This window comes from Hippopotamus amphibius, chromosome 4, assembly GCF_030028045.1.
Source record: "Hippopotamus amphibius kiboko isolate mHipAmp2 chromosome 4, mHipAmp2.hap2, whole genome shotgun sequence".
NCBI lineage: Eukaryota > Metazoa > Chordata > Mammalia > Artiodactyla > Hippopotamidae > Hippopotamus > Hippopotamus amphibius.
Genome location: NC_080189.1, coordinates 18,668,525 through 18,682,313, shown reverse-complemented (window position 1 = coordinate 18,682,313; position 13,789 = coordinate 18,668,525). Strand labels below are relative to the sequence as shown.

Below are 13,789 nucleotides of genomic sequence, written 5' to 3'. Positions count from 1 at the left end.
TGGGCATTATCAGAAAATCTACAAACAATAAATGCTAGAGAGGGTGTGGAGAAAAGGGAATCCTCTTACACTGTTGGTAGGAATGTAAATGGATACAGCCACTATGGAGAACAGTATGGAGGTTCCCTGAAAAATTAAAAATAGAATTACCATATGACCCAGCAATCCCACTACTGGGCATATATCCAGAGAAAACCATAATTCAAAAAGACACATGCACCCCAGTGTTCAATGCAGCACTATTTACAATAGCCAGGACACGGAAGCAACCTAAATGTCCATCAACAGATGAATGGATAAAGAAGATGTGGTACATATATACAATGGAGTATTACTCAGATGTAAAAAGGAACAAAATTGGGACATTTGTAGAAATGGATGGACCTAGATACTATCATACAGAGTGAAGTAAGTCAGAAAGAGAGAAACAAATATCGTATCTTAACGCATATATGCGGAATCTAGAAAAATGGTACAGATCAACCAGTTTGCAAGGCAGAAATAGAGACACAGATGTAGAGAACAATCATGGACACCAAGGGGGGAAAGCAGGAGGGGTGGTTAGGGGGGATGAATTGGGAGATAGGGATTGCCGTATATAAACATTACTAATAAGAAAAAAAATCAAATTGTACACTTTAAATATATGCAGTTTATTGTAAGTCAATTATATCTCAATAAAATTCTTTTTAAATAAAAAAATAAAGTTCTTACACAATCTAAAAAATTTATTTGTTAGGATGTGCCACAGTTCTCAAAGATGGATATTTTGGGAGTGTTTCTAGGGGTTTTTTTGTTTGCTTGTTGTGATTTTACTATTACCAATAGAAGAACAACTCTATAGTTATCTTAACAACTCTTGCCAGCATATCTATAGAGAATTTTTTTTTTTAACTTGGCCATGCCACGCAGCTTGCTGGATATTATTTCCCCCACCAGGGACTGAACCCGTGCACTCAGCAGTGAAAGCATGGGATCCTAACCCCTGGACTGCCAGGGAATTCCCTACAGAGAAATCCTTAAGCATTAGGGACTGGGTTAAACAATATATGTTTCACACGTTAATAGAAAAGTTGCACCAAATAACATTCCAACAAAAGTGTTTGCGAGTGCTTGTTTCCCAATATTCCCCAAGCATTGGTTATCAAACTTTTTAGTTGTTGTCAAACAAATAAATCATAATTGGTATCGTGGAAAAAAAACAAAAACAAAAACACAGTGGCCCAGCTGGTGTCCTGGATGTGACCTATTAGCTCAGCATGGGGGAGAATCCTCCCCTAACTCCGCACCCCCACCCCCAAACTCCTTGAGAGAAAGAGAGACTGGAGAAGCCTTGAGTCCCCCTGAATGTCAACAACATGGAAGCCAAGAATATCAGCAACTGAAGTTGTGTGTTTTGACTAATTTGACCTGGGTGTGTGTTGATGTGTCTTTTGAGGCAGAGCCTTTTTGGACCCTGTGCTTATGAGTGGCATTACCTGGATCCCCAAGAAGATGCAGAGATACCATGGTGGGATATCCAGGATGCTATAAGCCAGGTGGCTGCTACTGGGACCCCTGGACTGGTCATCCTTCTTCCTGCCTTGGCCACCTTCATGGGAGTTGAGCACACCAACACCCTTCTGCTGAGAACAAGAGAAGAACACATTTGAACATTTTAAGAGGAATCAAGTGGACTTTTGATGCCGAAAACTCTGCCTCTGTGCACCAGCTCTGAATCAAGTCTAAGGACAGAATTTTGGGTGAATTCAAAAAGAAAAGCTTTATGGCTTTGCCAGGCAAAGGGGGACACAGTGGGCTCCTGCCCTTGAAAACTGTGTGTCCCAACCCAGGAGGATCTGGTGAGGAGTTTTATAGCAATGGTTCAAGGGTGGCGTTGCTGATAAGATTAGGATGTGTGCAGGGCCTGCACTTCTTTAATTTGGTCTCAGGTAATCTGATGAGTTTCTGTGGTTCCTTTAATGTGCCTCAGGTGGTCTTCTGAAGAGCTTCTCTGATTCCTTTAATCTGGAATGAAGAATGCTGACAGCTTCCATTTATTGGGGGTTTTAGTTCTATACAGAGCTCAAAAGATACTGTTATGTGTATCCCTTCAGGTGGGACCAGGAGCCTGCCCCAAAGCTGCACTATTGTTCATTGGCTGCTCCTCCCTTTTCTGTGCATCCCTTCCCTCCCTGACTAGCAACTGTATGAATCTGCCCTTTGGGACTCAGGGAACATCATGGAGGATGGAGTCTATTCCCTACAAACAAGGAACAGGGGACATGGAAAGGCTTCCATCCCCAGGAGCCCCACAGGGTCCTGCTTGGTTTCACTTTCCAATTTCAACCAGACAGGTGGACAGCTTTCCAGAGGCAAAAAGCAATGGGCTAGAAATAACTGCTGGCCAGCTTGGGATTTCTAGGTCAAAAGACCAGTGGTTTTCTATATTATACATCTGCAGCAAGCCCTCAGTGTGAAGTCTGGGGCCAATCAAGAGGGGTGGGTGCCTTGCCTAAAGCTCTGGCAGAGAAGAAACTTTGTGGAGGAGGGAACTGGGGTCAATTCCACGGTCAGGAAATAGGCAGGTAAATGGGGATTCTGGCCCAGAATTGTGTAACTGCCCTTGTATATGTCCCACTGGCTGGCCCTGTGCCAAAGCCCTTATCACAGCATATTTTTTCTCTTCCTTCCTTCCTTCCTTCCTTCCTTCCTTCCTTCCTTTCTTTCTTCCTTTCTCTTTCTTTTTTCTTGTTTCTTTCTCTCCCTTCCTTCCTTCCTTCCTTCCTTCCTTCCTTCCTTCCTTCCTTCCTTCCTTCCTTCCTTCCTTCCTTCTTTCTTTCTTTCTTTCTTTCTTTCTTTCTTTCTTTCTTTCTTTCTTTCTTTCTTTCTTTCTTTCTTTCTTTCTTTCCAGCATGTTTATTATAATGGACTGTTTCCTTAGCCATCTCTTCTGCTGGGGTGTGAGTTCCCAGAATGCATTCACTGTGCCTTATTCTTTTTTGTCCCAGCTTCTAGAACAGTCTGTGTGCTCAGTATAGACTGAGCAAATGGATGAATGAAGAGACATAACACAAATGTAAATAAGTGCAGGGCATACAGAATGCTCTAGGGTCAATAGATAAGTTACACTCCTACCAGTCTACCCCAAATTAACTTTGGATCATAAACCTTCTCCAACTTATTGGCTATATAGCTTACCAAATTTGGGCAAATTACTAATACTTTCAAGCCTCATTTTTCTCATCTATATAACAGAAATGTCAATACCACCTACTTCACAGTTGAGAAAATTAAATTGGAACATGAAGAAACGGGGAGATGTTGGTCAAAGGATATGAACAAATAGTATCAGATGAATAAGTTCTGGGCATCTAATGTACACTGTGGTGATTATAGTGAATAATATTGTATTATATATTTGAAAGTTGCTAAGGAAGTAAATCCTAAGTGTTCTTACCACAAAAAAGAATTTTGGTAATTACCTGCCGTGATGGAGGTGTTAACTAACTGCTATGGTGGTAATCATTTTGCAATACGTAAGCGCATCAAGTCCATGCTTTAGACAACTTAAACTTACACAGTGTTATATGTCAATTACATCTAATAAAGCTGGGGGGGAATGGAGCACAAAGCACATAGTCCAGTGCCTGGCGCAGCGTACCCGCCCAGTAAATATTAGCTGTTATAAATATAATGTTTCAAAGCCTTTAAACTCACAATCAGAGTGACATTTGAGCATCTGTGGGTGAGAGGAACAGGAGAACAATGTCTTCAATGTGGCCAGAAGGGTCAAGGTCACCAGCAGGAAGATCAGGCAACTCTAGGTGACAGGCTCCAGAAGGGTCCTGGGCCCTGGTCAGACCACAGAGGGAGGGCAGGGTCTGCACAGTGACACAACCAGGACTGCCCTGAAGGTAGTGTGGGCTTCTCATGGAGAAAGTTCTGGAAAAGATGTTAAAGTCACCCATGCCAACACCCACCTCCATTGGTCAAGCACCCTTTACTCCAGCACAGCCTCAGAAAGCAACTTCTGAATTGAAGCCACACTCTGATTCCTGTGAGTGCTAATCACTTCGCTCTATGGGCTCCTTCTATAAAAGAAATGTAATATTTCTTGTGACTACACTGATATAAAGATATATTACTATATATAAAAACATTTTCTTTGGTCTAAAAATTGTTTTTTTCTCCTTCCGATTTTAAAAGAAATTAAAACATTCTTGGCGACCCCCAAAAGAATGGTGCGCCCAGGCACCGTGGGTGCTCTCCTTAAGGATCAGCGGCCCTGCTCTGGAGAAGTGGGAGAAGGAGATGGGTGGGTGGGGTGAGGGGGTCACCACTTGCTTTGAAGTGGAGAGAGGCAAGAAAGCTGCCAAATCAAGCACTGGGTGGTTGTCCCCTACCACTTCCAGGACGGCCTTGGTCCCTAGGGAACGTTCTACTCTAAGACAGGGTTTCTCCGCCTCAACACTATTGCCGTTTTGGACTGGGTATTTCTTCGCTGTGGGGGGGTGTGTGTGGCAGGGGGCAGGGCTGTCCTGTGCACTGTAGGATGTGTCCCAGCATCCTTGGCCTCAACCCGCTAGATGCCAGTGGCAACCCCCCTCGCCCCCACCCTCAGCTGTGACAACCAAAAACGACCCCAGACATGGCCAGATGTCTTCATCGGGGTAAAAATCACCTCCAGTTAAGAACCACCGTTTTAAGAGCATCATCCAGTTCCCACCCGGGAAGCCATAACTGCTGGCACTTGGGGCAGTGGGTGGGGTAGACGTGCCATCTCCACATGGAGACAGAGGAAGCCAGTCCTCCTCCTCCACAGGGCAGAGCACCGGCAAACCTGATCCTCTTCCTTCCCAGTACAGGGGGCCTACGTCACTGGCGATGCAGAACATCATCCAGCGCGCTGAACCTCCAGGCAGTCGGAGGAGCCCAGGGCTGTGGTCAGGCTTGCTGCTAGTGGGTGGACTGAGCCAGCCACCGCACAGCTCTGCAGAATCACATTGTTCCCGGGGCTCAGAACAGGGTTTGCTCGGTGACCTTCTCATATGTAGTTTCTAAAACTTTAATGTAAGAATTTTGTTTCTTCTCATCTACTTAGCAATGCCTGGAAGCACACATCCTGAAACTGCTCCAGGAAGCCCTTCCCTGACATCACTCCACACTGGCCTAGACTAGACCAGACCTTCCCTCCTTAAAGGCATGTTTACTACAGCCCCAAACCCGCCTCAATACCATCATATGTTTCCTCATCCAAAAGGCCATAAAGTCCCGTAACTTCTCTACTCCATTTCTAGCACAGAGTTAGTGCCCATAGCATCATCTGTCGAGCTATAAAATAAATGAACTCATGTATAAATTATTGGCCATAAAGAGTTTTTCTCATTGATTCTTTTTTTTTAAATAAATTTATTTATTTATTGGCTGTGTTGGGTCTTTGTTGCTGCACACAGGCTTTCTCTAGTTGCGGTGAGCAGAGGCTACTCTTCGTTGTGGTGCGCTGGCTTCTCATTGCGGTGGCCTCTTTTGTTGCAGAGCACGGGCTCTAGGTGCATGGGCTTCAGTAGTTGCAGCACATGGGCTCAATAGTTGTGACACACGGGCTTAGTTGTTCTGCGGCATGTGGTATCTTCCTGCGGCAGGGATCGAAACCGTGTCCCCCGCATTGGCAGGCGGATTCTTACCCACTGTGCCACCTAGGAAGTCCTCCTCACTGATCCTTAAAATAAACCCTTAACTGGTTAGAACACTTTAGAACCATCACACTGATCCTACTTAGACTCCTGAAAAGAAGGATGTACCGATGCTGCTTGGTACTTGGGTTGCACGTGAAAGAAGGGTGGTTTTGCCTAAGGAGGTCAAAGCCAAGCCAAAGACAGCCTGAAGGCTGCTGGAGGGAATTCTGGAGCACTCATCAGGAGGTTTTAGTGAATGTGTGGCGCAGTCAGTGAGCAGGACAGCTACAGCGGAAGAACAGGCTGAGGAAAAGAGGAGGGGCAGAAGGAAAGAGCGGCTGGTTGATTGGCTGGTTGGTTGATTGATGCTGGGTAAGCTACACAGAACAGCAGAGCACACAGTTTGAACTGGGGCACACGTGGTCTGTCAGTCCCCTGCTTGGCAGCCACAGGCACATCACTTCCCCTGTCCCAGCCTCGGTGTCCCCTTCTAACTCTGGGATGGTTGCAAAAATACTCGAAGTGTATGTGGCTTCCTGTTATGTGTGCTGGTGATTGAGCTCACAGGGCTGGGGCAGGTACAGCTGCCAGCAAATGCACCTCATACCTTCTCCCAGGACCCCTCGGAATTCTCAGAAAGGTGATGGGGAGGGAAACACTGACTGAGAGAAATGTTAGTTTGGGAACTTTTTTTTTTTCCTATTAAGGGTCAATGAGTCTGGACTTCCCTGGTGGCGCAGTGGTTAAGAATCTGCCTGCTAATGCAGGGGACATGGTTTCGATCCCTGGTCCGGGAAGATCCCACACGCTGGGGAGCAACTAAGCCCGTGAGCTACAACTACTGAGCCCACGTGCCACAACTACCGAAACATGCCTAGAGCCTGTGCTCCGCAACAAGAGAAGCCACTGCAATGAGAAGCCCATGCACCACAACGAAGAATAGCCCCCACTCTCTGCAACTAGAGAAAGCCCACACACAGCAAGGAAGACCCAACGCAGCCATAAATAAATAAATAAATAAATTTATTTTTTAAAACTAGTCAGTGACTCAAAGAGTGTTCTCAGCCTGATGACCTCTATATATAATAAGTTCTGTCTGAATATTAACTTGGACCATCTGAGATTATGGAAACCACTTCTGCAATTGCTTTAAAACAGTTTTCTGGGAAATTGACCTTGTATGAGGCCCCACAAGAAAAAAAAATTAGAACTTAGAGTGGGGAAAAACTTGTCTTCCTTGAGAACAGCTGGTTCTTTTCTTCTGAAAAGAATGTTTGACTACTGTGAAACCTGTCAGCCAAGGCTAGTAGAAAGCACAGAGCCTGATCAAAATATATCTTTTGTTGTAAACTACCTTATGTCACTTATGCAAAATGCTGGGGCAAAAAATAAAATAAGCAGGTACACACTGTGCCTAAGAGTCCTGTGTGTCAGAGATGAGTCATTAGCATATTAAAGACATGCACAGAAACAAGTGACATCCCAGAGATATTTTAGAGCAGGGGCTTCTCAGATGGAGGTGGAAGAAGTCCCACCTCAGGGCACAGCTGGATATGGGAAGCGCCTTAATCCCAGGAGAATCCCTGGGCGGGAAAAGTCTGTGACTCTTACAGCAGCAGCAGAACGCCCACAAACCCCTTTGTGAAGGAAGAATGAACTCTTCATGAAGCTTGCCTGCCAGTGAGCACTGGTGTGAGAAGAGGGGCCACAAGCTCTCCTGGTCAGAAGTGTCAATCGACCCAACACATGAGCTGTAATTTCACCAAAAGACTTGCTCAAAAGAGGCATTCTGTGGAAGCTTAGCATTTTATAGCACTTTACAGTTTGCAAAGACCTTCCAGTACATCCTCTCATTTGACTCTCACAACCCAGTTTACAGATGAGGAGACTGAGGCTCAGTGAAGTTACATGGCTTGTCCAAGTTCCCCTTGTAAATGGGAGAATGGAACCTCCCTCTTTTCATGTCGAGGGCAGTCGCCGGCAGGTGCGTCCCTGTGCATACAAGGGACAGCCTGCCAGCTCCCTGGAGCAGATCAGCAGAGCAGGAGACTCTGGTGCAGAGGGAGCAGCAGTGGGAAGGAGGATTCCTGGGGGGAAGATGAATCCCTTTGCCCTCTGATTCCATCCACCTGCCACACAGCCTCCCGCTCCCCAACTTGCTCCTCTAGGTTTGTTTCCTAACACTCCCATTCAGCTGACTCTAGACAACAGGCTTGGCCAGGTCTCTCCAACCATGGCCTCAATTATCCTGCCTCAGTGCCTTTGCTCACCCTGTGCTCCTCACCGATCCCTACCACCCTGCTTCCCCTAAACCTGCCTTCAAAGAGCTCAGTGCCTGCTCCTCCTTCACTTCTCCTTCTTCCCCACCTGATATGACTGTCTTCCTTGTACTCCCAACACATCTTGTCTCTCTGTTAGGTAATTCACCATTTTCTCGCTGTATCAGAAGGATTTTTTGTATACGCTGCCTTCCCCCAGCTAGGCCATAAGCTTTCAGGGTGGGGAAGCTGTCTTCCCCACGTTTATATCCCTAGAAGTTTCTAGCAAAGCAATATGCACATGAAAACCAAAAACATCGCAGAAAAGTGGCTTCTTAATCTGGGTGCTGAAACTGAGGCTTTGAGGAAAATTGTAAAAAGACAGATATGTGCCCAGACCCCTCCCCTCCCCACTGGCCACAGGTGAGCTGAAGATGTGGAAAGCACCACAGCCTTCAGAAAGTGGAGTCTTCAACTTACTTCCCAAGGTGTTTGTTTTTTTTTTTTTTCTTTTTTTTTTCTTTGGCTTCCGTGAGGTAGTGGCAGAAGTGTTTTAAAAAAAAAAAAAAGGCCCAAAATGGAGTCACTTATGCTAAACCCCACGTTAGCAAACTAAGACTTAATATCTAATCTAACTGCAGTTTCAGTCTCTCCCAGGAATGTAACCTTTAACCAGTCAGTCTGCAATTATCTGCTCAGCACTAGTGAGCTGATCTGCCTGGTAGACCCCTGCTTTCAGGAAAGTGACCTTGCCTGAAACAATCCACTCTTTGATAGAATAACTTCCTTGCCCTGCCTCCTTCTGCCTATAAAACTCTTCCATTTGTACAGCTCCTCTGTCTGCTATGATGGGATGCTGCCAGTTTCATGAATCACTGAATAAAGCCAATTAGAGCTTTAAATTTACTCAGTTGAATTTTGGTTTTTAACAGAAGGAATTCTGAGGAGAAAAGAGGAGATTTCTCTCAGGTGCCTTCCACAATTTTTCAGAAGAGATGGCCAAGGTCTCTTTACCAGAAGGCTGACCAGTAGGGGGCAGGGTCTGGCAGCCTGGCTCCAGGGGACAGTTCTGAGGGCCCAGCCTAGGTTCGTGGGTGGCACCTGTCTCACAGACACAGTGGCTGCACCTGGTGGGGAGAGGCTCTTTCTGGCTACAGCGGGCAGAAGGTCCCCACTCAGCGCCCCGGTTGCTTTTAGGTGGCCAAAATAGGTTGGAGAGAATGGTGGAACCAGGGCTCAAAGACTAGCTAGAGAGGTCTCCAGGTGGGTTACTGTCACTTTACTTCTCTGGGCCTCAGCTCCCTCATCTGTAAAATGGAAACAGAGGTGCATGCTTCATGCACCGAAGGGAGAAAATAAAGTACATAACCTGAGGTATACTGGTTATTCAGTAAATGTTGGTTCTCTCTCTGCTTCCCTCTCTCTCTCTCTCTCTCCTTCCCTCTCTTTTTCTCTTTATTTTGCTTCAGATCAAATAAATCCTAATGCTGAGAAATCTGCAAAACAAACATTTAGATTCCACAGAGTAAAGCAAAGAGGACCTTTTAGCTCTCCCTTCTTCCTTGGTAATTCATTCACAGAGTTTAGCACTCAGGGAGGACTCTGCCTCTGTGCTGGTGAGGTCAGGAGGACAGCTCCAATCATCCAAAGTCTTCCCTAGAACCTGGGTTAATGTCCTTGGCACTAAAAATGAATCGGCATTAGGACTCCAGGCTGGGATCCCCTCCAGGCGTCCTTCCTCCTTTCTGGTACCCCACCCCACCCCTGATGGTTCCCTCTCTTCTCCCAGCACTCACCAAGGCGTCAGGGTGCTCACAGCTGCGGATGGCAGAGTTCATGGCCGCTTGGGGTCTTCTCCTTTTGGCTTCTTCTCAGAACAAGAAAGAAGTGAAGCTGCTCCGGGGGAGGAAGGTTAACTTCTCACCACCTGCCAAAATAACAAGGAGACAAGGATCCCGCCAGCTCTGCGGAGGGTGGGGCCTCCAAGTGCCCCCTGCTGGTCTGTAACAGACTCCCCCTCCAGCCCTCTCCAGTCACTGCAGGGGACCAAGGTGCACTCCGTGGCAGCGAATGTTTCACAGTTTGATAAGTATGGGTAGTTGCAGATAAGTTAATGATCCCTCTTGGCAGTAAGGAAATAAATCAGGGTGCAGCTTGTTGGGATGTGACAGGAGAGCATTTTCCGGGACAGGAGATGAGGGCGGTGAGGGTGAGGCTCTGGGCTGAACATAGAGGTTTTTCTGTTTTCTAAAGCTGATTTCTAGTGACGGGTTGAGCCGGAATGAAAGCACTGCAAAAGTAACACAAGCAGCCTGGCCCCTGAGATGCACGAAGGCAGTCCTTAGTGAGGGAAAGATATTACTGCTGACCTGGGAGAGGCTGCTAAGATTCATGGGTGGAGCAAAGGCCTCAGGTGAAAGGTGGAGAAAAAAATGCTTCTAATCCTTGGGTGCTTATCTCCCTAATACCCAGAAACTTCTAATAACCCATCTTTCAGAGAGACAAGTCCAGGAAGGCATAGTCTTGCTCTTATTCTGCACTGGGCACTAGAACGCTCCTCCAAAACTACCCCCACACTGTGAAGTCCAAGTCAAGCAAATACCTGCTATTCATAGTGATGGAATGTTCTGACTTGGGTAGCACTGGGTCCCAAGTTTCAGGAAATACACAGTGGGACACACATAGACGTTGATGGGAGTCAGTCCAAGAGGAAGCCCTGAAAAATACAATAGTGAGAAGTTTGACAAGGGAGGGGACAGAGTTGACTTAGGCTGTAACAGGAAAACCAAGGTTAGAAGACGAGAGCCAAAGGTCACTAATTAGTTGACCTTTACTGAATACTTAACTGTGTACTGCATGACAGCTTTTTGTTTTAATCTTAATCTTCACAACCACCTAACATTCACGTCCTTGTTTTACAGGATTAAAAATCCTGTACATTCAGATTTTTTTTAAGATTAATAAATTTGGGTGTCGATGGGTTAAGCTATTTGCCCAAGGTCCATAGCAAATGTAGGAACTGAGATTCAAGACAGTCTTGTTCCACAGCCCGTGGGGCTCAGGGAGATGCCCAAAGGAGATAGGCAAGCGCTCTGGGTCTGAAGATACGAAGGGGAGATGGTCCAGGGAATGTGGCCAGAGGGGCTTCCCCATGCTACCTGGGAAGGAAACACGGAGCCTCTACAAAAGGCACCAGGGGCCCCAAGCTCACCTGAGAAGGGAAAGTGAGGCTGCTTGGCTGCAGGGGGCATGGGTCCTGCGGCTGTGGAGGTCCCCTGAGCACACTAAGGGGTCTGAAGGGGGGCTGCCTGCACTGCCCCCCGGGGCCCCCCTGTGGGCATGGGCAAAGTTGGGGTCACGATGGACATCTCTTTTCCCCGTCACCTTCTGGGACAGCGTGGAAGGAGGGGGCTTCTCAGACTCTGCCTTCCCTGCACTGAAGGTCCTTCCTCACTCGGCTTTGCCCTTTCCTCTCCCTGTTGATTTCCTGGGTGTCCAGTGAAACTGCTCTATAACGTAAGATAAGATGGTGCACGGTCAGCCACACACCTGAGGCAGAGCAGAAAGACGGTCTCCTGTTACCCCTTCGTCTGGTTGCCTGTAGAGTGTGTTCAGAGCCTTCCTCCCTCTGCATTCTCAGGCTCTCTCTGCTGGGCCTGACACTGTCTCACATGGTTCTGTGGTCACTGCCGCTGTCCCCACCTCGCTCAGCAGCTCAGGGGAGGAGCCAAGCCTCTCCTTTTCCGACACCTTCCACACCTTAGAAGTCACTTCCAGGGAATTCCCTGGTGGTCCAGCGGTTAGGACTCGGTGCTTTCACCGCCAAGGGTCCCCCTGTAATCCCCGGTCGGGGAGCGAAGATCCCGCAAGCCGTGCGGTTGGGCAAAAAAAAAAAAAAAAAAAGTCACTTCTACAGACTAGTGCCTCCACTCATCATTGGTCAGGCCTGGCTTTGAAACAGGAGGGAAGGGAGCAGGGCACAACCTTTAAAAGAATGACAGAGCCGGGAGTCCAACTCGAGGATGGACGATGCCTTAGAGGACTGGGGCGGGGAGGGTGGGGGGGACTCGGGGGGGGGGGGGGGAGTCAAGGAAGGGAGGGAATACGGGGATATGTGTATAAAAACAGATGATTGAACTTGGTGTACCCCCCAAAAAATAAAAAAATAAAATAAAAAAAAGAATGACAGAGCCCTTCAGGATAGGACAGAAACGGGCTGGACCCAACCAGGTCCAAGATGGCAGAAGGTTCTGCTCCCAGCAGCCCTTGAGCCTCATTATACGCTCATTATAATATATTAGCATGCTAAAGGCACACCCACAGGCGCCGCGGCTGTTCCCAGGCAGACCATAAAAGGGCAAAAGAGTGGACGCTGGGCCCAGTTCCGGGAAATCCCCGCCCCCTCCTCCAAGAGCGTTAAAATAATCCTCCGGTGCAGTCGCCTGGGAAATTACCCAACCCTTAAAAACTCACCACGCGGTATTTCAGGGCCTCTCGCCTCCTAAGGCCGCCCCCACGCTGTCAGTGGGGTGTGTTTCTCCCACGGCTGCTCTCACTTTCTGAGATGACCCCAAGCCCTAGGGCCGCTCCCGCGTTTTGAGACTGTCCGCATTCTGTCTGTGGAATGTGTCTCTCTCTAAAGAAATCCACTTCTTACCTATCGCTTTGTCTCTCACTGAATTCTTTCTGCACTGAGACATAAAGAACTTGAACTTCAGTAGGTCCTGAGACCAGGTGTGTGATTTTAATTAAAAGACAGGGGGTTCAAGTCCCAATCCAGGTCTGGGCTGGGTTCAAGTCCCATCTGAGTTGTGCAGTTTCATCTTCTGCTACCATCTCTCACCCCAAAGCCACGGTGGTACCCCCAACTCTCCCAGGGCCTCAGCTGCCCCAGCTGGTGGTCCTGCCCTCCTTCCCCAGCTGGAGTGACCCTGCTACCCCATACACACACCAGCCTGAGGTGCACCCCACACACCCAGCACTTTCACATGTGATTATTTATGACTGTGTGTTTCAAGTTATGGAAATCTAGTTCTAGTAATTAGCTCTAGCAATGAGAGACATTGGTTTTAAGAATACAGAGCCTCTCTGGGAACCCATGATCTTTCCTCAAACATAAGAAAGAGTTAAAACTCTTCCATTACATTTTCACACATAAACTTTTAATCCCAAATTCCTCCGGCCCCAGGCACTCTGGGAGGAGAAAGGCACTGGGCTCTCCACACATAATACTTCACGGCCACGCTGAATGCACCATCTTTGTGTGTGGACTAGGCTACACAGGGAGGCTTGACCTGCACCTTTTCACCACGGAGATCAGCTAAATTGGCAGCTGGCTATTGTAGGAGGGAATCTACTAATAGACAGGCAGGGGGCAAGTCCCACCTGACAGCAAGAATGAAGGGTCAGCAGAATGTCAAGCTAAACTAACAGTGCACCTCTTGGTTTGCTACTGAGAATCCGTCTAGCCTCCCCTTATTTTTCTCTTGGGAACCAACCTGACCCAGAGCAAACAGCCCACGGGCTTCAGGCAGAGTTTACTCTGCCACATGGTGCCCTGCAGGAGGGTGAGGGGCCAGCTGGAGCACTGCAAACTGCTGGCCACAGTCTTGGATTAGCAAGGGTCATGGCATCCAACCAGAGCCAATAGATGCAATGGAACTTTGCTGGGACTTCGGAAAGAGAAGCATTCTCTCTTTCTCACTCAACCTGAACCTAAAGGATGCTGCTCTGTAGCGGCCAACGGCCATCTCATGATACATAGAGCCTGGGAAGGAGGCCAACAGGGAGAAGATAGACCAAGTCCCAGTGATATTTGAACCTATACATCAAGCCGTACACCTCTGCTAGTAAGTTCTGTTTTTGGCTTAAACC

At 47.6% G+C, this 13,789-nt stretch overlaps 1 protein-coding gene across 1 annotated transcript in view; it reads right to left on the bottom strand.

Annotated features, from left to right (window-relative positions):
• The window catches only part of LOC130850835 (solute carrier family 23 member 1-like), a 59,690-nt gene extending 49,937 nt beyond the window's left edge, over positions 1-9,753 (bottom strand). Inside the window, exons 1-2 of the mRNA XM_057730217.1 lie at positions 9,712-9,753; positions 1,479-1,622 (exon numbers count right to left, since the gene is read on the bottom strand). Of these exons, the coding sequence (XP_057586200.1) occupies positions 1,479-1,622; positions 9,712-9,753 (186 nt within the window). The remainder of the gene's footprint in view (positions 1-1,478; positions 1,623-9,711) is intronic.
• Positions 9,754-13,789: the final 4,036 nt, after the last annotated feature.